We start from the raw sequence: 22,256 nt of genomic DNA on the forward strand, positions 1-22,256 counted from the left end.
AATCCATTTATTATGTTGAATAACTAAAATCAGGAAGTAAAGCTCTATAACTACAAATGTTTACTGAGGTGGTTCATACATGTACCTACAGCATTCATATGATCTGCAGAGCCTAAAAATTAATCAATACTGCTCATGCTTGTGGTTTTACCATATGATGCATTATCCTTTTATTATCATCTTTTAAATTTCTAACTCCTTTTCTGCTATGTATGATTCTCCAACCATCCCTATCATTAATGTTTATAGGAAGGATTAAACAAATACATGCTCATTTAAAACTTACCTGTGCACTGATTCTTTACAATTTTCTGAACACTTTCAAGCAGCTGAACAAAACATTGAAAAGATGTATCAGACATCTCGGGTATACACTTTAGATGAGTTTTTATATCCTGTCTAGCATGTTCTATGTTGTAAGTTGAAGGTTTACAATTGGTGATAAGGTCATGATAAAAACTGGCATCTTGAGTAGAATGATCATACAATGGATATACAGAAACTGATGATGAGGAAACTGGATAGTCACTCACAAGAAGGAAGTTCAAATATTTTGTGTGACCTTTTATTTCCAAGACGGGTGCTGAATCAAATAAAAAAAACCAATAAAAACTAACATGCTTATGTCTTTGAACTTATATCAACTGATTAAGAGTACAACAGCACTGATTTAAAATCCTACATTTCATATACATAGTTTGGTGTATTTCCTCGCATACACACAAAAAACAATCTGATGATTATATAAAAATGTTATCATCAAACAAGATTTACGTATAACTCTGATAAAGAATTCAATGCTGACTATACTATTTTAATAAAACAGTCTTCAACAAATGAACAAGATACTTAACAGTTTATTATGAATAAAATTGTATTACTATAAAAGTCTTTTTCACATACTTTGTACACTGCCACACAATACAGCTTTCTTCCAAGCTTTTGATGTAAATGAATCACTAATGTCATGCTTCGGCAACAAAGTTTTGTCAGCAAGTTTTAGTCGAAGAATTACTGCAACCTAAATAACAGAACATACTTTTGTAAGCTAAATATGTAAAATAATAATAATTACTTCTTCTACCTCTTTGTACAGCCATTTAAGCTGTCTGAGGTCACGTATCTTCAAAAAGTACTTCCAACATCTTTAGGTCAAGCGTTTCTATTTCATTCTCCTTAACTTATGAAAAAGACATATACTAAACATGTACCAAATGACTAGCTACACAATATAATTAGTAAAGTGTGGAAATGATATACATGAGATAGTAAGTTAAGCATACAAAGAAAAAAAGAAACTGTTAAATATAAGCAACAGTTGGTTATCAGATCACCAACAGAAAAAAAACAACAACCTTAGAATGTCAAACTAAAGAAAAAGCTAAAAATAACCTATAGTTAAGTTTATGAAAAACCATAAAACAGAAACATTAAAAATAATAAAAGAAGCATAAAATTTTTCAGTAAATGAATCTAAATATTTTAAATTTGTATCACTAGTGAATTTTACATTTCTTAAGTAATACTTAATGAATATTAATATCTTTATATTAGTTAGATATGGCAAAGAATGGTTCACATGAATTCCCATCATAACAAAATGATATGTACAAATGCTGCTTGGTTTTTTTCTGCAAAAACTCATTGATCTGAACATCTATTAATTAATTGATAATGACCAATGTTTTATAACAAAGTTATTAATTATTCTGCTTGTTAGCTGATGCAAAATATGCAACAGCCTGCTTTACTCATTTTCACTAAATATCTTCAATTATTCTATCTAACTAGAATATCCACAGTAATGAGCAATATACAGCAGCCTGCTTGACTCATATAAAATGTTTTTATACTATTCACATAATGTCTCAGCATTAATGAGTAATATGCAACAGAATGATTTATTCAATTTCACAAATTATTCTTAATGTCTACATGAAGTAAACACCCAGAACACTCACTACTTACTTACTTACAAGAAATGTATAAATAAAATAACATAATCAAATCTTTGTTTCTCCCTAAATGTTCTGATGACAATCTAAAGTAATATATTAACAAGTATATCTTAAAATTCCTTCTTTTAACCACCAATTTAAAACTTGAACTTAGAAATTTTTTGGTCCTTATTAGTGATATAAAATCATATTCACACAAAACTAGAATACACATTTAAATTTTAAAAAATGGTTATATCACCACTAAAATTAAAGTTTAAATTAAGACTTCTGTTGTAACACTGGAATACATATTTAGATTTAAACTTTGATATTTTAACACTAAAATAAATGTTTAAAGTTTCAATATTTTAATACTGCTACAAAACACATTTAAATTAAAACTTGTTTTTGTTTTTTAAACTGAATCAGACTTGATAGCCTTACACTACAGTAAAGCACTCAAGTCTCACAAAGTCATTTACCCAAGACATTCATATAAACAAAAAAACTGGTTTAGATGTGTGTTCCAACAATAAGAAAACTATAATATTCTGCTTTCTCCATTTAACTGAAAAGCAGAGAACAAATCCATTACACCTCCCAATTTCTTCTGTTTACAAATGATAAACAACAATTTCAACATTTCACTGTTATTTTCAACAAACTACTTGGCACTCAACAACTAATTACACAATAAAGAAATCTGCACATAGTTTTCATATTTACCTTTTTCTTGCTGTTAACATGATGTAGAAATTGAGAAGCTTGCAGGAACCTTGAGAAGGATTTAACACATCTACTGGCACAAGAAAATTAAAGGAAACACTAATATATAAACAGAACACATGGATTACTGGTGTATGTTAGAAACAAAGGGAAAAAAAACGAAATACTAATATATAAACAGAATACATGTATTACTGGTGTATGTTAGAGAAAAAGGGAAAAATTCAGATATACCATCATACAAGTCTGGTTTGTCTTTAGATACATAGATATTTCAGATAAATAATGCCAACACACTGCACCTGCTTTTCAACTCTAAGTAACTGATATTTAAACAGACAATCCCCAGAACTACCATATAAATCTAACAATACATGAAAATTTTCATAGAAACTACAACATTAAGCACATTCTCTTTTCCTAAAGCTACCTCAATTCAAAACAAAAACTTTCATACATAGAATACCTAATGTCAAAACAAAACCTGTCATACTCAGAATACATGACATCAAAACAAGAACTTTCATATGCGAAATACCTGATATCAAAACAAGTGCTTTCATACTCAGAATACCTAATATCAAAATAAGTGCTTTCATACTCGGAATACCTAATATCAAAACAAGAACCTTCGTACTAAGAATAATATCAATACAAAAACTTTCATACACAGAATACCTAATATCAATACAAAAACTTTCATACACAGAATACCTAATATCAATACAAAAACTTTCATACACAGAATACCTAATATCAATACAAAAACTTTCAAACACAGAATACTTAACATCAAAACAAAAACTTTCATATTCAGAATACATAATATCAAAAAAAAAACTTTCATATTCAGAATACCTAATATCAAAATAAAAACCTTCAAACACAGAATACCTAATATGAAAACAAAAACTCTCATAACTGGAATACCTAATATCAAAACAAGAAACTTCTTAAAATATCTAATATGAAAACAAAAACTTTCATACACAGGATGTCTAATATCAAAACAAAAACTTTCATAAATGGAATACCTAATAGCTAAACAAGAACTCTCATTATACTCAGAACACATAATATTAAAACAAGAACTTTCATACACAGAATACCTAATATCAAAATCAGAATTTAAAATACTTAATATTATAGAAAGGGCTTTCATATTTAGAATAAATAATATTAAAAGAAGGGCTTTCATACTAAGAATCTAATATAATAATATTAAATTTTTGTCTGTCCTGAGAATTCATTCATATCTTACTATCTTAACACTCATGTGCACACATTTCATTTCAATGGATGTAAACAAAAGGGTGATCTTACTATACTTCAGTAAATATTTTGTACATGTGAAAAGCTTATTGGATGTTTTTATAAAGGTCTAATGTTTTGTTCTGCAATAAAATGATAAATTAATTCACTGATGTTAAGTAGGGTAAAGTCTAGCGCTAACTAAAATTAAGTAAAAAACATATACAAGTTATTGTATTAATGCATCAGTTTTATCAAATATACACCATACTTAATAAATGTTTAACTAATTTAGGACTAAGATGAGTGGACTTGCAGATTTCAGTATCTGCAATATGAATTCTTTTGTATTATTCCTGAAATCCTGTATCTAAAGTATTAATTTGACTGCAAATGATTGCAGGTCTCTCCTAACATTTAATGTTAAGATAAGAATGTTTGTACTTGAAATACCAAATATTAAAACAAGGACTTTCATATTTAGAATACCTAATATTAAAGGAAGAGCTTTCATATTTATAATAAAAGAATTTTATTACTTAGAATAACTCATATTAAATGAAAAGTTTTACTACTTAGAACACCTCATATTAAAAGGAGGACTTTATTACTTAGAACACCTCACATAAACTAAGAATTTTTTTACTTAGAACACCTCATATTGAATGAAGGACTTTATTACATAGGACATTTAAATAACTAATATATTTTGTTACTTTTTTAAACATCACTTGTTCTCTATTATAAGGTAGACTCAAAAGATAGGAAGTATTACTGTGTATAGCAAGTTAAAGTATGAAAAAACTACCGGTTCTCTAATTAACACGAGAGATGCATTAAAAGGTTTTATTTGTTTTATTTTGACCCTTTTTTTGTGTGTGGGGGGTTACACCAGTTTTTTAAAGAAAAATATTTAATGAGATCAAAATCTTTTTTTTAATAAGCCAAAATAATTACCTACATCATAACTTTTTTAGTGAACTGAAAATGATGAATAAAATTGTCAAAATATATTTTTAAACATTATGTAGCAAACAGGAACAAACTGCTTGGCACCTTTCCTTTGCATCAAAACATCAGTGTCAAGAACATATAAAAAAACAAAATATGACTTTATACCAACAAAATAATAGTTTGATTAACATTAATTAAATTTGCTTCATCCTTCTTTACTGAAGAGGAAATTCCAAAACTAGGCAACAACAAATCTGTTGCTGGAGAAAAGTAAAACAAGTCTGGATAATTTGATGTTGATGATTTCAAAAATGCAGACAGATTTTGTCCATTGGGCTCTAGATTTTAAAATTATTGTGATACTTTAATATTTTTATTAGCACTATGTGAAATACCATGCAATCAACTCAGTACAATAGATTTATGCTGTGAATTTAAGTGTACTTGGGCAGGTTAATGTGTAAAAGACATACATTTTTTGATAACTACAAATGTTAATTGTACTGTATTGCAACAACAAATCTGTTGCTGGAGAAAAGTAAAACAAGTCTGGATAATTTGATGTTGATGATTTCAAAAATGCAGACAGATTTTGTCCATTGGGCTCTAGATTTTAAAATTATTGTGATACTTTAATATTTTTATTAGCACTATGTGAAATACCATGCAATCAACTCAGTACAATAGATTTATGCTGTGAATTTAAGTGTACTTGGGCAGGTTAATGTGTAAAAGACATACATTTTTTGATAACTACAAATGTTAATTGTACTGTATTGCTGTAAAGTTACAAAGATATTTTTCATATATTATTTGTTATAAATTGTAGCACTTTTGTTTCAATTCCATGCTTGCCTACTCCACCCAGGAATCATGAAAACCCTTAAGTGCTCAATTCAAGAACAATCTTGACTGAGCATAGAAGGGACGGAGTCAGAACTTCTCACCCGCTCAGCTCGTCACTTCATCTCACTCTACACACAATCGAAACAAAATCCAATCCTTTCCTTCTCATACCTGTGATATAATCGCATTATGCAAAACTTTCTTTTTTAGATCTTTTAAAATCTAGATTAGTGATCATAGATTCTTTAATATTTTTTAAAAATTCATTTGAAAGGCTGGCTGCTATCAATTCAAGTAAAGTTCAAAAGCACAAAAATCACCTAAACAGTTTCCGCTATATTTGTGGAAAATGCATTAAAATGTAATGAAGAAAAACACATTACACCTAGGGTAAAGGTAGCTTACTACCACTACATTCAGTAAAATTGATGACCATAAAAACATTAAGCTGCACATCTGACTTGACACAGTGCGAGCCCAAAGATCATCAATTGATTGTTACTTCTACATGGATATTCAGACAAAATAAATGATTCATTAAATATCCAAATATTGCATCTGCAATGAAACCAATAAATACCTTGTGAAAATGGTCTACCAATGCCACATCCACTGGCAAGCTGGGAAACAGAAGAGTTATCCTATGAAAAACACAATGAATCATCTTCACTCTCTTCATCTAGTAATTCTATTCCTGTAGAACCTCAACATAAACTGTCAGTTGAAGCAATGGAATTTATTATATTCAGGAACAATTTAAGTTTACTAAAGTTACCATCAAAGCCTTGTTTGTCATTACAGCATGCAAGATACTTTGTGTTCCTGTACACATGTTGATGCATTAATGGAAGAATTAGGTTCCTGAACATCGTTCTCAAGCATGGAGACTTTCTGACTGATCTAGAGTCAGTCTGGAAATTGTACTTTTGCACAATGAGAAAACTAAGCTATTGAACTTAAAAGAAACTTATTAAAACTTATTAAAGCATACAGAGGCCATCAAATATGATCACCACAGGTGGAACACATATTGTGATCTAAAAGTTATTGCACTCTGCTCAGCTTGCAGAGTGCATACACCAAACACTGTTGCTATATGTGTCTCTGGGATTGTTGTGATGATAAACATCATTTAAAAAAAAGGGAATGGTCACTGAGAGAGAGAGCATCATATACTAGAAAAACAGAATATTAAGATTCAACCTTTGGCAAATCCTCAAAATGTGTTTTTACCCTCACTTCATATTAAACTGGGACTCATGATGAATTTTGTAAAGGGAATGAACATAGATGGTAATGGTTTCAGATATCTGTCTGACAAGTCTCCAAAAATCAGTGAAGCCAAAATGAAAGAAAGTGTCTTTGTTGGGCCACAGATCAGGGAAGTGGCAATGATTTTTAAACAGTAATTAATCAGAAAGTATTCAAAATGGTTGGCAAAAATTTCTTTAAAAATCTTGAAGACATAAACTGTGATGTGATTATAGATGATGTCAGAGAACTACATGAAAATGTGGTTTATAATGTTTCTAAAGATGAACTTCTTACACTTGTATTCAGACTTCTTTTCAAATGATCCAGGTGCAGTGAACAATGAGCATGGTAAGCACTTCCATTAAGGTATTTCTACAATGGATCAGTAACATGAAGTACACTGGAATCCTGTGATGACTGGAGATTATTGTTGGATTTTACAGCATGAAACATGAAGATAAACAAAAACCACAAATCAAGCAGATATTTTGTAACAAAAATAATACTATGGTGAAAGTTTTGAAACAAGACCTGAATATATTTAAGTATACAGTGTTATTATATTCATTGCTTTTGCAAACCAGTATTACTATTATGTATTGTTTTTTGAACATTCTTAAATGTTCTCAGTTAAAAATAAATTTGAATAAATCTGTCATAACTTGAAAACTAAAAGAATCAGTAATTTCCAGTATGATGTTTAGAATCAGCATCATCAAACTACTCAAAAACAGTTACAGTTTGTTTAGTAGCAGAGAAACAATGTTTTTTGTTGCCCAGTGTAATCAGACCAGTAGCTTATTAGATTACATACACACACATTTGTTTGTGAAAATGCTTGAATATTTTTGAAATCATGCAGTAAAGCCTTAATCAAAAGATATGCAGTTCGAATCAGTGTAAATAGCATTTCTACTGTAGTTTTGGAAACCTCTAGAACTTTTTCTTAAACAGCAGTTCCTTTAGTACGTTAGCTGCATAGAAGAATCCCATTGTACATGCCAAGAGAAAAAGTTATATTTCAGTAAATAGCAGTTACTATTAAAAACTGCTGCCAAAGTGGATCTATTTTTAACAGGTTTTATTTCAATAATAAACTATCAAGTTTTATTTCTTCACAAGATATGAAAGTCAATAAAGAGTTTGCTCAAAATTCACATATATATACACTGCTGGCCAAAATCTTAAGGCCAATGAACATAAAGAAAAAATATGCATTTTCCATTGTTAGACTCAACCACTTATTTCAGTAAAGCTTCAAAAGATGAAAATAAGAAAAGGGAAAATAAAAATATAAAACTTTTTTAGCATTTAATAGGAAAAATGTGAACACTATGAAATTAGCCTAAATACTAGCTGGTCAAAAGTTTAAGATCATACCAAAAAGAAGTCCTAAACAGGGTATGAAAAGCCCAACAAGAGGTCTCAGTGGTAAGTTGCATGGCCGTCATTGGGAATAACTTCAAACATTCACTTTGGCATGGTTGATGTAAGCGTATGCAGAAGGCTGGCTGGAATGTTATTCCAGGTGGTGAAGATGGCTTCACGAGGATCATGCACTGTTTGGAATTGACGTTAATTTCTATAAACTTCCCTTGCCATCCACCCAAAACATTTTCAATGGGGTTCAGTTTGGGCGAACATGCTGAATGTTCCAAAAGAATCACGTTATTCGCCATGAAAAAGTCCTTTGTCCTGCAGGCATTGTGGATTGCAACATTGTCTTGCTGAAAGATCCAGTCAATTTCACACAAGCGAGGGCCTTCAGTCAATAAGGATGCTCTCATCAAAGTGCCAATGTAGCCAGCTGCTGTTTGATGCCGCTGTATAACCTGGAGCTCCATTGTTTCATGGAAAGAGAAAGCACCCCAGATCATGATGAAACCTCTTCCACTGTGTCGTGTAGAAAATGTCTCTGGTGGGATATCCTTATTGTGCCAGTAATGTTAGATGCCATCTGGCCCATCCAGGTTAATTATTTCTCATCAGAGAACAAAACCTTCTTCCACCTTTCTATGTCTCATGTTTGGTGCTTCTCAGCAAAGTTTAACCAAGCTGTTTCGTGGTGTGGAAGGATGTGTGACCTTTGAAGACGTTTACAGTTTTTAAAGCCTTTCTCTCGTAGATGCCATCTTATTGTTCTTGAGCTGCATTCTGCATCTGTGAGGGCCTTAAACTGGTTTGACAATCGGATGGTGTATTGCCGGACAACCCGTCAAATCTTCCAGCTCAATGCTGGCAAAAGTTTCTTGGGCCAACCACTTGAAATTCTCGTTCCGTATCCCTCAGGATCTTTTAAGAAATTTGCAACAGCAGTTTTACTATGCCCAATCTCGCCAGCGATAGCATGTTGAGAGAAACTTTGCTTTTGCAGCTTGATAATTCTGCCACGTTCAAAATCTTTCAAGTTTTTAGCCTTTGCCATGTTTTTACCCAATGTAACACAGGATTTGTCAGTAGGAGGTGTTAACAACACTCATGCTTAAACACAAATGACTAAATTTCGTTATGTGTTTATTGATTAACTCTTCGTTTCAGTACGGTCTTAAACTTTTGACCAGCTAGTATTTAGGCTAATTTCATAGTGTTTACATTTTCCCTATTAAATGCTAAAAAAGTTTTTTTTTCCCCACTTTGTTATTTTCCTCTTTCAAAGCTCTACTCAAATAAGTGGTTGAGTCTAACAATGCAAAGTGCATATTTTTTCTTAATGTTCATTGGCCTTAAGATTTTGGCCAGCAGTGTATATGTTATAAATCAAAAAAAGCCTAAACAAAATTAAAAAGTGTTGCACCAATCAAAAGGACCTCCAGGGTACAGGTTATAATGTGAGATATAAACTGTATTCTAGGTTCTGGAAGTGAAAGAAGAAGTAGAACACACATATTGTGGCGAGGATACATTATCTATCAGTCTGTACAACATGATTGATAGAGGGTAGTCACATGATCAGCTCATGTTGAATTGAGAGAAAATGAAGAGTTATAAAAGAGAAATGAGATGTCAGCAAACATTTATATAGCAATGCTTAAAGGAAAACTAATATCAAAATAGCCTTTGGTAAGGTGAGGTAGTATCATTTTGGAATTTATATATAAATGCCTAGGTACTAAGTCTCAGGAAACACTAATAAATGAGATTAATAAATGTATATTGAAAGATACAGGTATTTAAGACAATAGTGTTGACTGCTTTAATTAAAGGGCTAATGGTTAAACTATGTGAATAGAAAGTAGATTAAATACATAAGTGATCAATGCTTATATTGATATTTATAATACCTGAAGAAAACTAAAGTGAGAAAAAGTTCAGCATGAATTCAGTAGTTGTTTTGTGAGATTTAGGTTATATGAGAGACAAATTGTGAGGCATGGAAGTTCTGTCAGAAGGACTACACCTACGACATAATGTGATAGTTATGAGTAGATTAGCAGCAATCTATATTTGTTCAGCTGTAAAAACTTACTGAATCTACTTGCAAATACAAATGAAATTGTGAAAGTTTAATAAGAAACTGCTTTATTGTGGAATGAACAGCTAAACTTGGTACTGTTTACTATACTTCTTCCACTGAACATTAACTGTTATGGCTTAGAATATTTATTTTTGTTGTAACTGCTCAAAAATGGACAAAAAAGGATTTCTGCAGAAATCTTTGTGTACAGAAAATATTTTTTATTAAAGGTGTTTGTACTTTATACTAAAGAAGTGTCTAACACTAGCATTATTTATTAAAGAAATAGTTTACGTGTTAACACATTAAAAATTTAAGAAGTAATTCAAACTTGGAAACATCTATAAAAATGTTTGTTTTCTTTAATCTTTTTGACAGATGAATTTATGTAAATTGCACATCAGTAAACACCTCTGCCTTAGCTTATTGATCCCAAGGCCAGGACAAGACACTGTTTGATGTGATGTGCTTCACTCAAACTAAATGTGCTAACTTTACCAAACTACAATTTTTAACAAAGGCTAAATAAAATATTTATAAAAGTTTAATTTTTAAAACAGAAACTAGAATGTCAGACAAAGTGTTGATTTTGACAACTGGAAGACTTGAAATTTATATTATTTATTATATTTTCATCTGTAAGTTAAATATGAAAGCCATTTCTATCACAGAAGTAACAACTCTCAGTTATCATCCATGTAACCTTAATGTTTTTTAAACACCGCCTTGTAACATTATCAGCATAAATAAAAATTGAAAATCTTTATGAAAGAAATTCATAAGACATTATTTCATTAAAATATCTTAACTCAGAAAATACATCCCAAATTTACTAGTAGACTTGTTAGATTTATTATTTGACAAACATTAATTCACTATATAAAAGGATACAGACAAAACCTGGCATGACAAATTAAATGAAGGGGAATGGTATCAACTGAACAAATGTGTACTACTTCCAAACATGATGAGACTTCAAAAGGTACAGGAACCTGAAAAAAAAAAAAAAGGAAAACTACCTTCAAAACTTAAGTACTCCTTTGTTTAGGTAAACAATAAGAATGAGAGAGAAAAAAGAAGTCCCTTTTACCAGAAATGTGGCAGCATTTTCCCTGGAAAAATATACAGAGTACTTTATCTTTCTGAAAAGTTACTGCACAAAATAATATGACAGTCTTATTATTTAAGAATCTTATTGAAAACAACCATGAACAATGCTGTCATAGAATCTGTACTATCAGATCTAATTCAATAATTGCTTTCACTTTTATAAACTATTTTTTAACGTTTCTCGACAAGGTTGTCACCAAATCTCTGCTGCTACTGACTGTCATTACAAATGTGGCTTGAGACTGTGGTCTCCGGTTGGTTCTATCCTTGATTTTGTTTCTGTATTTACATGTCTGTTTGAAACTTTGTTCAGATAGTTTCTGGTTAGTTCTCTCTAAGATTCTGTTTTTGTATTTACATGTGCCTGTTTGATCCTCTGCTTAGATGAGAGGAATCAGCCAGATGTACCTATGTTATTGTAATTCAGAGCATTTATACATTTCTTGTATATTAGTTTTGTATGGAAATGTGTTATTCTGTATACATGTGTCTGTTTGGTCCTTTGTTTAGATAGTTTCTGGTTAGTTTTATATATATATGTAGAAGTATAGAAGTGCCTGTCATGCTAAGTCTAAAGTAGTAGGCTAATATTCTCACGTTGCTGCATTGTTCTAGTTTATGAAGATGGCCAGAATTAAATATTAATACAGTGCCAGAATTTCAAAATTTTCACAAATTCAAACCTCAAGGTCATTATTATTATTTTACTTCAAACACTATAAAATTGTATTTTAATTGCTGTAAAACATGGAATGAAATCAATCTTTCCACTGATGTTTCTGGTTAAATACCTGAATCATTAAATTCTTCAGAAAGTTTGAAATATGTTGAGTAAAATCTATTCAGCCATTAATCCTATTAATCATTTACTGTGCATGTAATGAGGTTGAAGTGGTTTACATTCATAGTTTTATTAAACTACTTTTTATTCATGTTATACCAATTAATGTGGCATACAACTTGATATTTTCTTCAAAAATATTATATACAAATTTTTAAATGAGATAAATTTAAATTACTTTGATTTGTACAGAAATCTTATGAATCATAGACATTATAAAATATATACAGTCTTAACTGCTCAATGCTGCCTACTTTGTGCATGTACTAGTAGCATTTCTTTTTTCCATGTGGAAACAAAATTCTCTGACTGGTTCAGAATAGTCTTACCATAGTGAGAATGAGATAACTTGTTACAACTGCATCACATATTTGGTTTTATTGATGAAATGAGCGGACTCTTGTGGCTTATCATATGATGAGATGTGGCAAATTACACAATTTTTGGAATAAATTTAGCTGCAAGGCACAGACAAACACAACAATCTCAAACAGAAAATAATTACCTTTTCTTTATGTTCTGGACATTTCTCTTTATTCTGAATAGTTTTAATATTCATGTTCTCCATTTCGTGGTTTGTGCTTCTTTCTAATTCAGGTGATGGAAACAGTGAAAATCCTGGGATGTCTAATGAGGTATTTTTCTATTATAAAATGAAAAATATATAATAACAATCCAGGGTTAAAAGAGATGTGAATATTTTATAAATTTTTTTAGTCCCTCAGTTCTAACAATTTGAAAATATTTGCATAAGTGTTTTCCCTTGTAAAAATAATACTAAATTACTGATTATTTACAGTTTTATCAAATTTGTTTAATATTTTCCTTCTACAACTTCAGTAAATTTTTACAATTATTCCTTTAACTTTACAATTTTGTTCCCCAAAACAGAATGTTACACAAGTGGTTTTTATCTTCAGTGGTTTCTGTTTCTGTATAGTATTTGCCTAACTAGATATTCATAGACAACAATTTTTAATTTTGCAACCAAATGTAAAAACATCAAAACATATTTCAAATATTAACATTCATTTACTAAAAAATGATACTAGAAAAAAGTGCAAAGTTAGACAAATGTTTCATACTACCCTGGGTACACAGTTACAAACAAAAATGACAGTTACCTTTATTTGTTATGCACATTATTTACTTTCACAAAAGAGGATATGTTACATATCAAAATTATGTTACACTTGCAACCATTAAATTTTTTCTCTCAAGTTTGTATAAAACATATTCCTTTGACAGTGTTCAGATTATTCTTGAAAGTTTCACCATCACTTTTTAAACTCATAATGTTTCTCTAATTCTATAAAATGGTTACCAAGCTAACAAATGTGTACTATAGTTTAATTTTTTTTTTTCTAAATAGTGACTGAATGCAAAAGTTCCCACAGAAACAAGATACAACCTTTTAGAGTCACTTGTAATGGAATTTAACATCATCCCAATGCTCAAGTAGCAATGCATAGGCCTTCTGTTTGTTTTCTGAGCCAATTTTTTAAAATTTCTCTAATGATTTTTAAATAAACAATTTTAATGATTTAGTAAAAGCCTTTACCTTCCTATATATTTAAAAGTGAAAACCTATTAATAACACTAACCAAACAAACTGAAATTCAATGCAGCATGCTAACATAAGACACTGATTGCTGCATATGTAGGAGCTTTCTTTCTTAACATACATATAACCTGAAAACAGTTTGTAATGCATAATTAAGCTGTACTTCTAAACATTAATAAATGCTCTGAAGTTAATCTCAGATGTTTTACAAGTGCTTTTGGCTTTATTATTTTATGTAAAATATTCTGTATGTGTAAATTTTTCTCCCTCATACAAAATTATTTAAAACACTTAAAATCATGTTCTGTGTATTTTAATATTGTCCTGAAGTAATTTACAAATTCACTACTCATCACAATATGACATAACATACCCTACTTGAAAAATGAAATTTTCTCTAAAACACTTACGTGATAACGATCTTTTAAAGATTAATTTATCACTTTACACAATTACTGAATGAAGCTCAATTTTAGTTTTACAGAAAACTGATGACACCAAAACGTTCAAACCTCTTGAACTATAGCAAAATTTATAACTTTATTAATTATCAGTGCTTAAATCTAAAGGATATTTCTTCCTACATTATAGTAGACTATAAAAAAAACATCTTACAACTCTCGGAACTATTTTGTGAATGAGCTACATTCTTGATTTCTTGTTTAGTTTCTAGCTAATTTGTTAATATTAGATGTCTACATCTCATCAGCACTGTCTCTGACTTCATCGTCATCTCTGTACCATTAGTGGTCTCTGATTTCAAAGTCATAACTTATACCATTAGTATAGTCTCCAATTTCAAGCTCATAACTTATACCATTAGTATAGTCTCCAATTTCAAGCTCATAATTTATACAATTAGTAATTTATTTTATTTCAAGCTCATATCTTATACTACCATTAGCATAGTCTCTGACTTACAACTAATCTCTTATGCTACCATGAGTACCATCTCTGTCTTCAAGCTCATCATCTGTAACATTATTAGCACAGCCATAACTTCAAACATATATTTTATAATTTTGACTTTGAGTTGCTACTCAAATATTTGTAAACTTCATTTAATACTCTTTCTTCTATCATATGATCTTTCTTAGAACTAAAATGTTTTGGTTTCTTACTATAATGCCTCTCTATGTTGAACTAAAATATAACAACTATCAACAAAAACTGGCAGAATCAGTGCAAGAGCTTTCTGCTGTGTCCTTGAAATAAATTGCATGCTTTTTGCATGTTTGAGTAATAATGGCTGGAGGTAGAAGCCAAAGTATTAAATGTGTAATCAATGGAATAGAGTTACACTGAAATCAGGAGTGATCTTCTGATGGCTATTTTTCAGACATACTTTTAAATGTATGGTGTTTTAATAAATCACAGTGATTATCTCACTTGTGTAAAACTTAAAGAATAAACATTACTCATGACACTAATTTAATATTGTTAATTATTCAGCTCAAAAGCTGTTTAAAATACTAAAAAAAATTCAAAGATCTGATCAGCACACTGAGAAGATTGGCTTGACTTTTATCTCTTAATATCATTTCAAACTTTGAACAGCAAGAACTCACTTTAAACAAGTGCATCCAACGAAGGTGACATACAACTTTTATTCTTTTCAACAGTTAATCATTTGTGCAAAATAACAAATAAAATAATGCATTAAATTAATAACATTTACTGCAAAGTTACTTCTGTTAGAAGTTTTTACTAACTAACAATCAACTATGCCACAGTATTTGATGACAAGGGACCCACTTTTTGAGTAGGTAGCAAATGAACTTTTATAACAAATGTACAACATTTTGATGAGCTCATGTTACAGTGTACTTATATTATTATCTTTTTCAATAATAGATGTAGACAACTGTAACTTCAATATAAGAGTCATGATTTCGGTAATTAAAAAGCATGAATGTTAAATTTAGTATTTCAAGAAATGATAACTTGTTGCAGGTTTCCTTTCATAACTATGCACAAATCATATGTTGTGCAGTTTACTAGTCAGTGATTGTTATGCTACTAGAACCTTCTTAGTTTTTATTGAATATTGTCACATCAAAACATTTTGTAGTATGTAGAAAGTTACAAGTGTCAGTTGGGGCACTACACACATATATGCATATGCATATACAATTGACCAAGTTCTGAAGAGGTAAATTATTGAAAGTGAAGTTACACTGTGTGAGTTTGGTCATAATGGGCACTTTCTAAAGTGAATATCACAGTTTGTATTGTGATAACTGAGCAGAAAGAAATAACTTGTCCCCTCAAAAGGTGTTCTGAAGTGATTGAATCCACCTGTATGGATTTTGACAAAAACAAGACAATCAATTTAGAGCTCTGGATACAAATGTGATAACCAACAATTATAATGGTGATTTTAAAATAAGTATCACATTCTTGTTTTGTAATAACAGAGAAGAGAAACTAGTCTTGTCAAAGGACATTCTAAAGTAATTGAACCCACCTGTGTAAACTATGATGTAAAAGAGACAATTAGTTAAAGCTCTATGTAACTGTAATAACCAACAGTACAAATGTTTGGCATGTTTTTGATACATTATTTTAAAATAAGTGGATTGTGTGCTTTTTTTTTTATTGTTGAGCCTTATCACCAACAAGTCACGAACACCTACTGTATATTTCTGTTATACATCCGTGGCACATTATAAATGGTATGTCTAGATTTTTTTTTTTTTTTTAATATTGCTATAGCGTGTAATTAACATTGGTATAGTCTAAAATTCCCCCTTATTACAGTACATATATTCTACACTGTGAACCACTTCTTTATAAATTTTAATTGGGTTAATTCTATGTTTAAGATTACTTTCAATTTTTTTTCCTAATTAAAAAATAGTAATTTAAATGCATGAATAACAGAACATGGACATGCATCTACCAACATTTTAAAGTGTGAAAAAACAAAATTGTTAAAATAATTTGTCAAGAAACTAATATTAATACACATGCAAAAACGGCTGGTTTGGGTTGAGAAAATTTTTATGTAGAGGAACGAACAACGTTTCGACCTTCTTCAGCCATTGTCAGGTTCACAAAGAAAGAAAGAGGTAATTGACCGATAGCTGACCACATGTTTGAAGGCAGTTGTGTAACTGAGTGTAGAAATGTAGAGGGTGTGCTCAGATGTTTGAATATATTTTTCAATATAGGAAAAAGGTGTTCCTTTGTATTGGTTTATTTTGGGCTTGAGTTGTTTTATAAGTAAGGCTTCTTTAATTTTGCATTTGTTTATGTTTGTTTCTTTATTTAGTATTTGGGTGTTTTCTATGGTTATGTTGTGTTTATTTGATTTGCAGTGTTTGAAAATGTGTAAAGGTGATTTTTTATGTTCTTTGAATCTGGATTCCATTTTTCTACTTGTTTCTCCAATAAAGAAGTTGTGACAGTTATCACATTGTATTTTATAAATAATGTTGGTGTGGTGTTTGTCAGTGTAGTTTTCATATAGTATAGACCTTAGTTTTGTGCCTAGTTTTTGAATAAATTTGGTATTAACTGGAATGTCATATTTTGTTACTAGTTTTTGCCAAATGTTGGTTATTTTTCTGCTGATGTCGGGAATATATGGTATGCAGCAGTATATGTTCGCTACTCTACATAAGAATTTTCTCAACCCAAACCAGCTGTTTTTGCATATATATGTTTCTCTGCAAGTGGGTTTTCTCATATTAATATCAATACACATGAAATAAAATAATAATAATAAAGGAATACAAGCCTGTAATAAATAAAGTGATACATTTTTTCTATTCCATTTCAGATATTTTCTGAATTTTTAAATCTAAAAAGTAAGCTAATTAGAACCTCACTTTTCTTAAATAAAACACACAATTGAGAAATGATGTATCATAGATCATCAAAATTTCAATTTACATTCCAGTGCTTTGAAACATCACATACTGTCCCACTTATATCCATCATTAATTCATAGATTTTACACTTACTCTCTTCCCTTGACAACATATGAGTAGGTATACTATCCTGTATGAACAACAGCTAATTCTTGTTTATCACTACAAAACCTAACTAATTTTGTTTCACTTACATTGTTTGTAGTAAATCTAAGACTACCTCTCCAGAGGTCAGGACAAAGAAAGGATTTTTCATGGATACTCATTATTTCTCCGTTTAGTAAATGCACCCAATTATTTAAAACCTGCTTGTCACAACCATGAGACTCGTAGCAAACAGTGTAAGCATTATGCCAAACAAAGAAGCGATACAGTGCACCATATAGGTCCAAGTGATTCCTATGAAGAACAGTAAGAGTAAATTATTTGAGCAAATGCCTTAATGTATATTGATTTTCAATATCACTTAATGTGTACATGTGCATGTATGTATGTGTGTGTGTGTATGTGTGTATATATATATATTGAAATTAAATAATTACATAGAAATGAAGCTAAATTAATAAAAAAAATCATTAAGGACTGCATTAAAAACAGTAAATCCCAACCTCTGATTAATTATATTATAACCATACGTTTTAAGCCATAAACAAAAGACATTAACATGAAACAAAATATGCTGCATATTTTTTTAAAAATCCTGTTTAGTTTGTTAAGTTTCTACAAAGCTACACAAGGAATATCTGCACCAGTTGTAACTAGTTTTGAAGTGATAGAAGAAGAGCAGCTTGTCAATAGTACCCACTGTCAGTTCTCGGCAAACTGAATAATAGAATTTGGTTTTTACTCTTATAAGGCCTCAAAATTTATTTTTGTATGAACAGGATACAAGCCTGGAACCTCAGCTCCACAGATCCAAACATTAAACACTGAACTGTGCTGTTCCAAAGAAATTCTCATATATTTATGTCCAAAATGTCATTATTCGTCGATTTTTGTTATTATTTAAAATTGATGTTTCAATTTGCAGAGACTCAAATACATATAATCATGAATTCAAAATCATCCTCAACAATTTACTAAACAAATACATTTCTAAACAATATTTTTTATGTACATGTTGCATAAAATGATTTCTTTACACTTGTAAATTATTACATATAATTTGAGAATAAGAACACATACAAATATTTTTATAAAGCTTTTTTTTTTAAGAACCAGGCCATTTGGGGCCATCTGCTGTGTCCACAGTATGAAATAAAATACCATATTTTGTATTTTAGCATTGTAAATTTAGATTTACTGCTGTCTCATCAGGCAATTTTTATTAAGCATCACTTAGACATGCTAAATCTTATTCATATTTTATATTGTGGTATATAAATAGCTGATGAGTTTTGTAACAGTTTAAAAAGAAAAATCTTGTGCAAAAATAAAATCCATCAAAGTCCAGACAATGTGAGCTCATTTTGACCAACCAGTAGTGCCACCCTACCATGTTCTCTTCCATTACACAACCTGTCATTCCAGTATAGAGAAAACTACTGAACGGTAATCATATTGGCAGGTGTCAAGAATGTTTCCTTTAGGGAAAAACATGTAGGATGACAAATTAATCAAAGCCTTAATGCCATCCAAATTAGAATGGAAACTTGGATAGTTATAATGAAAATTTTGATAGTTCCACTGTATCAGAAGTGGCCATTTTTACTTAGGTAGAAGAGAACTCAGTGGAGAACCCTTTAATTTATGACCACGCCATTTGCTTTTTATTAGAACGAGGTCTTGTTGATGTCCATGGATCCTGCCCTTGTTCAAGTGGGCAGGTCTATGTTGGTAAGCATAAATTCCATAGATTGAGGACATGAATAAAGAATCATTCTACATCTCGGAGCCGAGGAGACTGGAAGGAATGGCAGGGACAAAAACAGGAGTAGACATTGACTTGTGAACTCAATTATCCACTGATGTCAAAAGACTCTTCATATGATGGGAAGAAAACTGTAGCATAGGTACAGAATGTGCTTTCTGCACAACCACTGAAGGATTGAAACATAGTGCAGCAGCATAAGTCCGAGATGAAGTAGGGGACAACTTTCAAGTCTCCAGACAAGAAAAGTTCATTATCAAAGGTTTTTAAATGCTGCACCTCTTTCTTCTAAACCCACCTACAGCATGAATGAAAGTAAGAGAGACAGAAACCATTACAACTGATGCAGTAAAGGTCCAGTTGACACTCATACGTGTCATAGTCTATGCCAATGAGAGCACATCATAAAACCATGGCAAGATGTCTTCAAATGACCAAACTGCTGATAATGGAAACATTGGAGAAGGTTGCAAATATATGGTTGTATCTTATTGTTTAGATAACCTGCCTTGACAGTGGCAAGTAAATGTGGTGATTCAAACCTAAAAAAAAGTACATTGTTAGCAACATAATTCCTTCTTTACAAGCAAAAATATGTCACACTGTATAAATTTGTTTGGAGAAACTAGTGAGAATCTTTGACATGGGGATGCTCCTTAAGTCCCTCTCAATGATAATGCCTTGTGAGGAATTCAAAGTAGCATGGCAAGTAACCTTAATGGGTATATCCCCAATGTCCTTCGAATTAAAGAGAGGAGTTTCACTATGTTTCTAAGTAGATGTTTCCCCCAAGATGTCTACAGAACATAGCTTCTTTGCTGACATTGGACAGTCAGCAAACCCCTCTAACCCCTTCTGAATAAAAAGAAAAAAGAGAGATATTTGTTCTAAAGGATTTTCTGACAAAGAATGATAAAATGAGGTACAGGTGCAGAATGGGGTGGAGAATCCAGTTGAGTTTTCAAGACATAATCACTTACCAATTAGCTACCTTTTATGGTTTTATTTTTTTGGGTGATCTGATGAATCCATAAGGAAGGGGAGTAAGATTCAGTGTCCACAAATACCACCTACCATGGAGTTCTATGAGAGGACACACTACAAAGACAAACAAGGACACTGCAGCAATGCTAGGGTTTTGTAAACACTATACCCAAAGAACAGCAAGTTTGACATTATTAATAAAAAACACGTTGTATAACTACATTTTTAGAGAAAGTACTTTTCAATTTGTAATAAATAACTAAGAAAACCTAATAATAAACTACACTGTTGTGAGATAAGGGAGTATTAATAGAAACAAAATTAAGAACTTATCAACTATCAAACACCTTACATGGGATCCAGAGTAGCCATAAGCTGTCCATCCAAAAGCACATTCACCAGTGAATTACCTTAAAAAACACACAAAAAAACGAAGAATATTAGGATGAAATAACTAACAAAAAATGTAATGGTGGTGTTTAATCCAAAAAAATTCTTCAATACTACAAAATACAAGACAGTCTCATAGATTTATTTTTTTATAATAGTAAATGGCCTATGAATTTTTCCTAGCGTAAGAAAGCAAAAATATAAGTAGCGTGCCAGAGACATGAAAACACAGATCAAATAAAACAAAAAGTTTAAAATTCATAAATACCTTAAACATTATTAAAATCTGATTTGATGGGTATAGTGTTATCTAGCTATCATATAAAACTTATAAATCACACTTCCTGAATGTTATGAAGCTCACAAATCACATCCTAAATTTAAAAAAACTTGTATATCTTGTTAAATATAACAAAGGTCTGAAGTTTCACATCTCTTTAGCAAGTAATTTGTCCAGCACAACCAAAAGTAAAAAATATTCTACACTCACATTAAACCATAAGAGAGCCAGAAATTAACACTATCAAAAAAATTTATTTGATCGTATAAAGAATTTCTAGCATTCATTCTGGAAATAGCATTAAATACATGTACATTAAACAATTATAAGTGCTCAGTGATGTCGAGAAAACCCACCTGTAGAGAAGAATATATGTAGAAACAGCTCGTTTGGGTTGAGAAAATTTTTTTACGAAAAGGACCAAACAACGTTTCGACCTTCTTCAGTCATCGTCAGGTTCACAAAGAAAGAGGTAATTGACCGGAAGCTGACCACGTTTTAAAGGGGTTGTGTAACTGAGTATCGGAATGTAGAGGGCGTGCTTTGACGTTTGAATATATAATAATAATTATATGTGGTCAGCTTCCGATCAGTTACCTTTCTTTCTTTCTTTGTGAATCTGACGATGACTTAAGATGGTCGAAACCTTGTTCACTCCTTTACGTAAAACATTTTCTTAACCCAAACGAGCCGTTTCTACATATACGAGGGCTGTTCAACAAATACGCAGACTGATGTCATAAAACAAAATGTACTTTATTTAGAAGTTACAGGTCTGGGACCCCTTCAAAGTACTCTCCTCCCCAATGCACACACTTATCCCAACGGTGTTTCCACTTGTTGAAACAGTCCTGGTACGCTTCTTTTGTAATGTCCTCCAGCTCCTTTGTCGCATTTGCCTAAATCTCGGGAATCGT

At 30.9% G+C, this 22,256-nt stretch overlaps 1 protein-coding gene across 2 annotated transcripts in view; it reads right to left on the minus strand.

Annotated features, from left to right (window-relative positions):
* The window catches only part of LOC143225641 (mdm2-binding protein-like), a 134,990-nt gene that overhangs the window by 71,602 nt on the left and 41,132 nt on the right, over positions 1 to 22,256 (minus strand). Inside the window, exons 5-11 of one of the 2 annotated variants that reach the window (XM_076455432.1) lie at positions 21,022 to 21,079; positions 18,010 to 18,214; positions 12,882 to 13,019; positions 11,317 to 11,417; positions 2,667 to 2,739; positions 904 to 1,021; positions 287 to 583 (exon numbers count right to left, since the gene is read on the minus strand). In XM_076455432.1, coding sequence (XP_076311547.1) covers positions 287 to 583; positions 904 to 1,021; positions 2,667 to 2,739; positions 11,317 to 11,417; positions 12,882 to 13,019; positions 18,010 to 18,214; positions 21,022 to 21,079 — 990 coding nt within the window. The remainder of the gene's footprint in view (positions 1 to 286; positions 584 to 903; positions 1,022 to 2,666; positions 2,740 to 11,316; positions 11,418 to 12,881; positions 13,020 to 18,009; positions 18,215 to 21,021; positions 21,080 to 22,256) is intronic. The other variant, XM_076455439.1, reaches the window with a different exon arrangement.

Source organism: Tachypleus tridentatus, chromosome 1 (assembly GCF_004210375.1).
Source record: "Tachypleus tridentatus isolate NWPU-2018 chromosome 1, ASM421037v1, whole genome shotgun sequence".
In the NCBI taxonomy this organism is placed as follows: domain Eukaryota; kingdom Metazoa; phylum Arthropoda; class Merostomata; order Xiphosura; family Limulidae; genus Tachypleus; species Tachypleus tridentatus.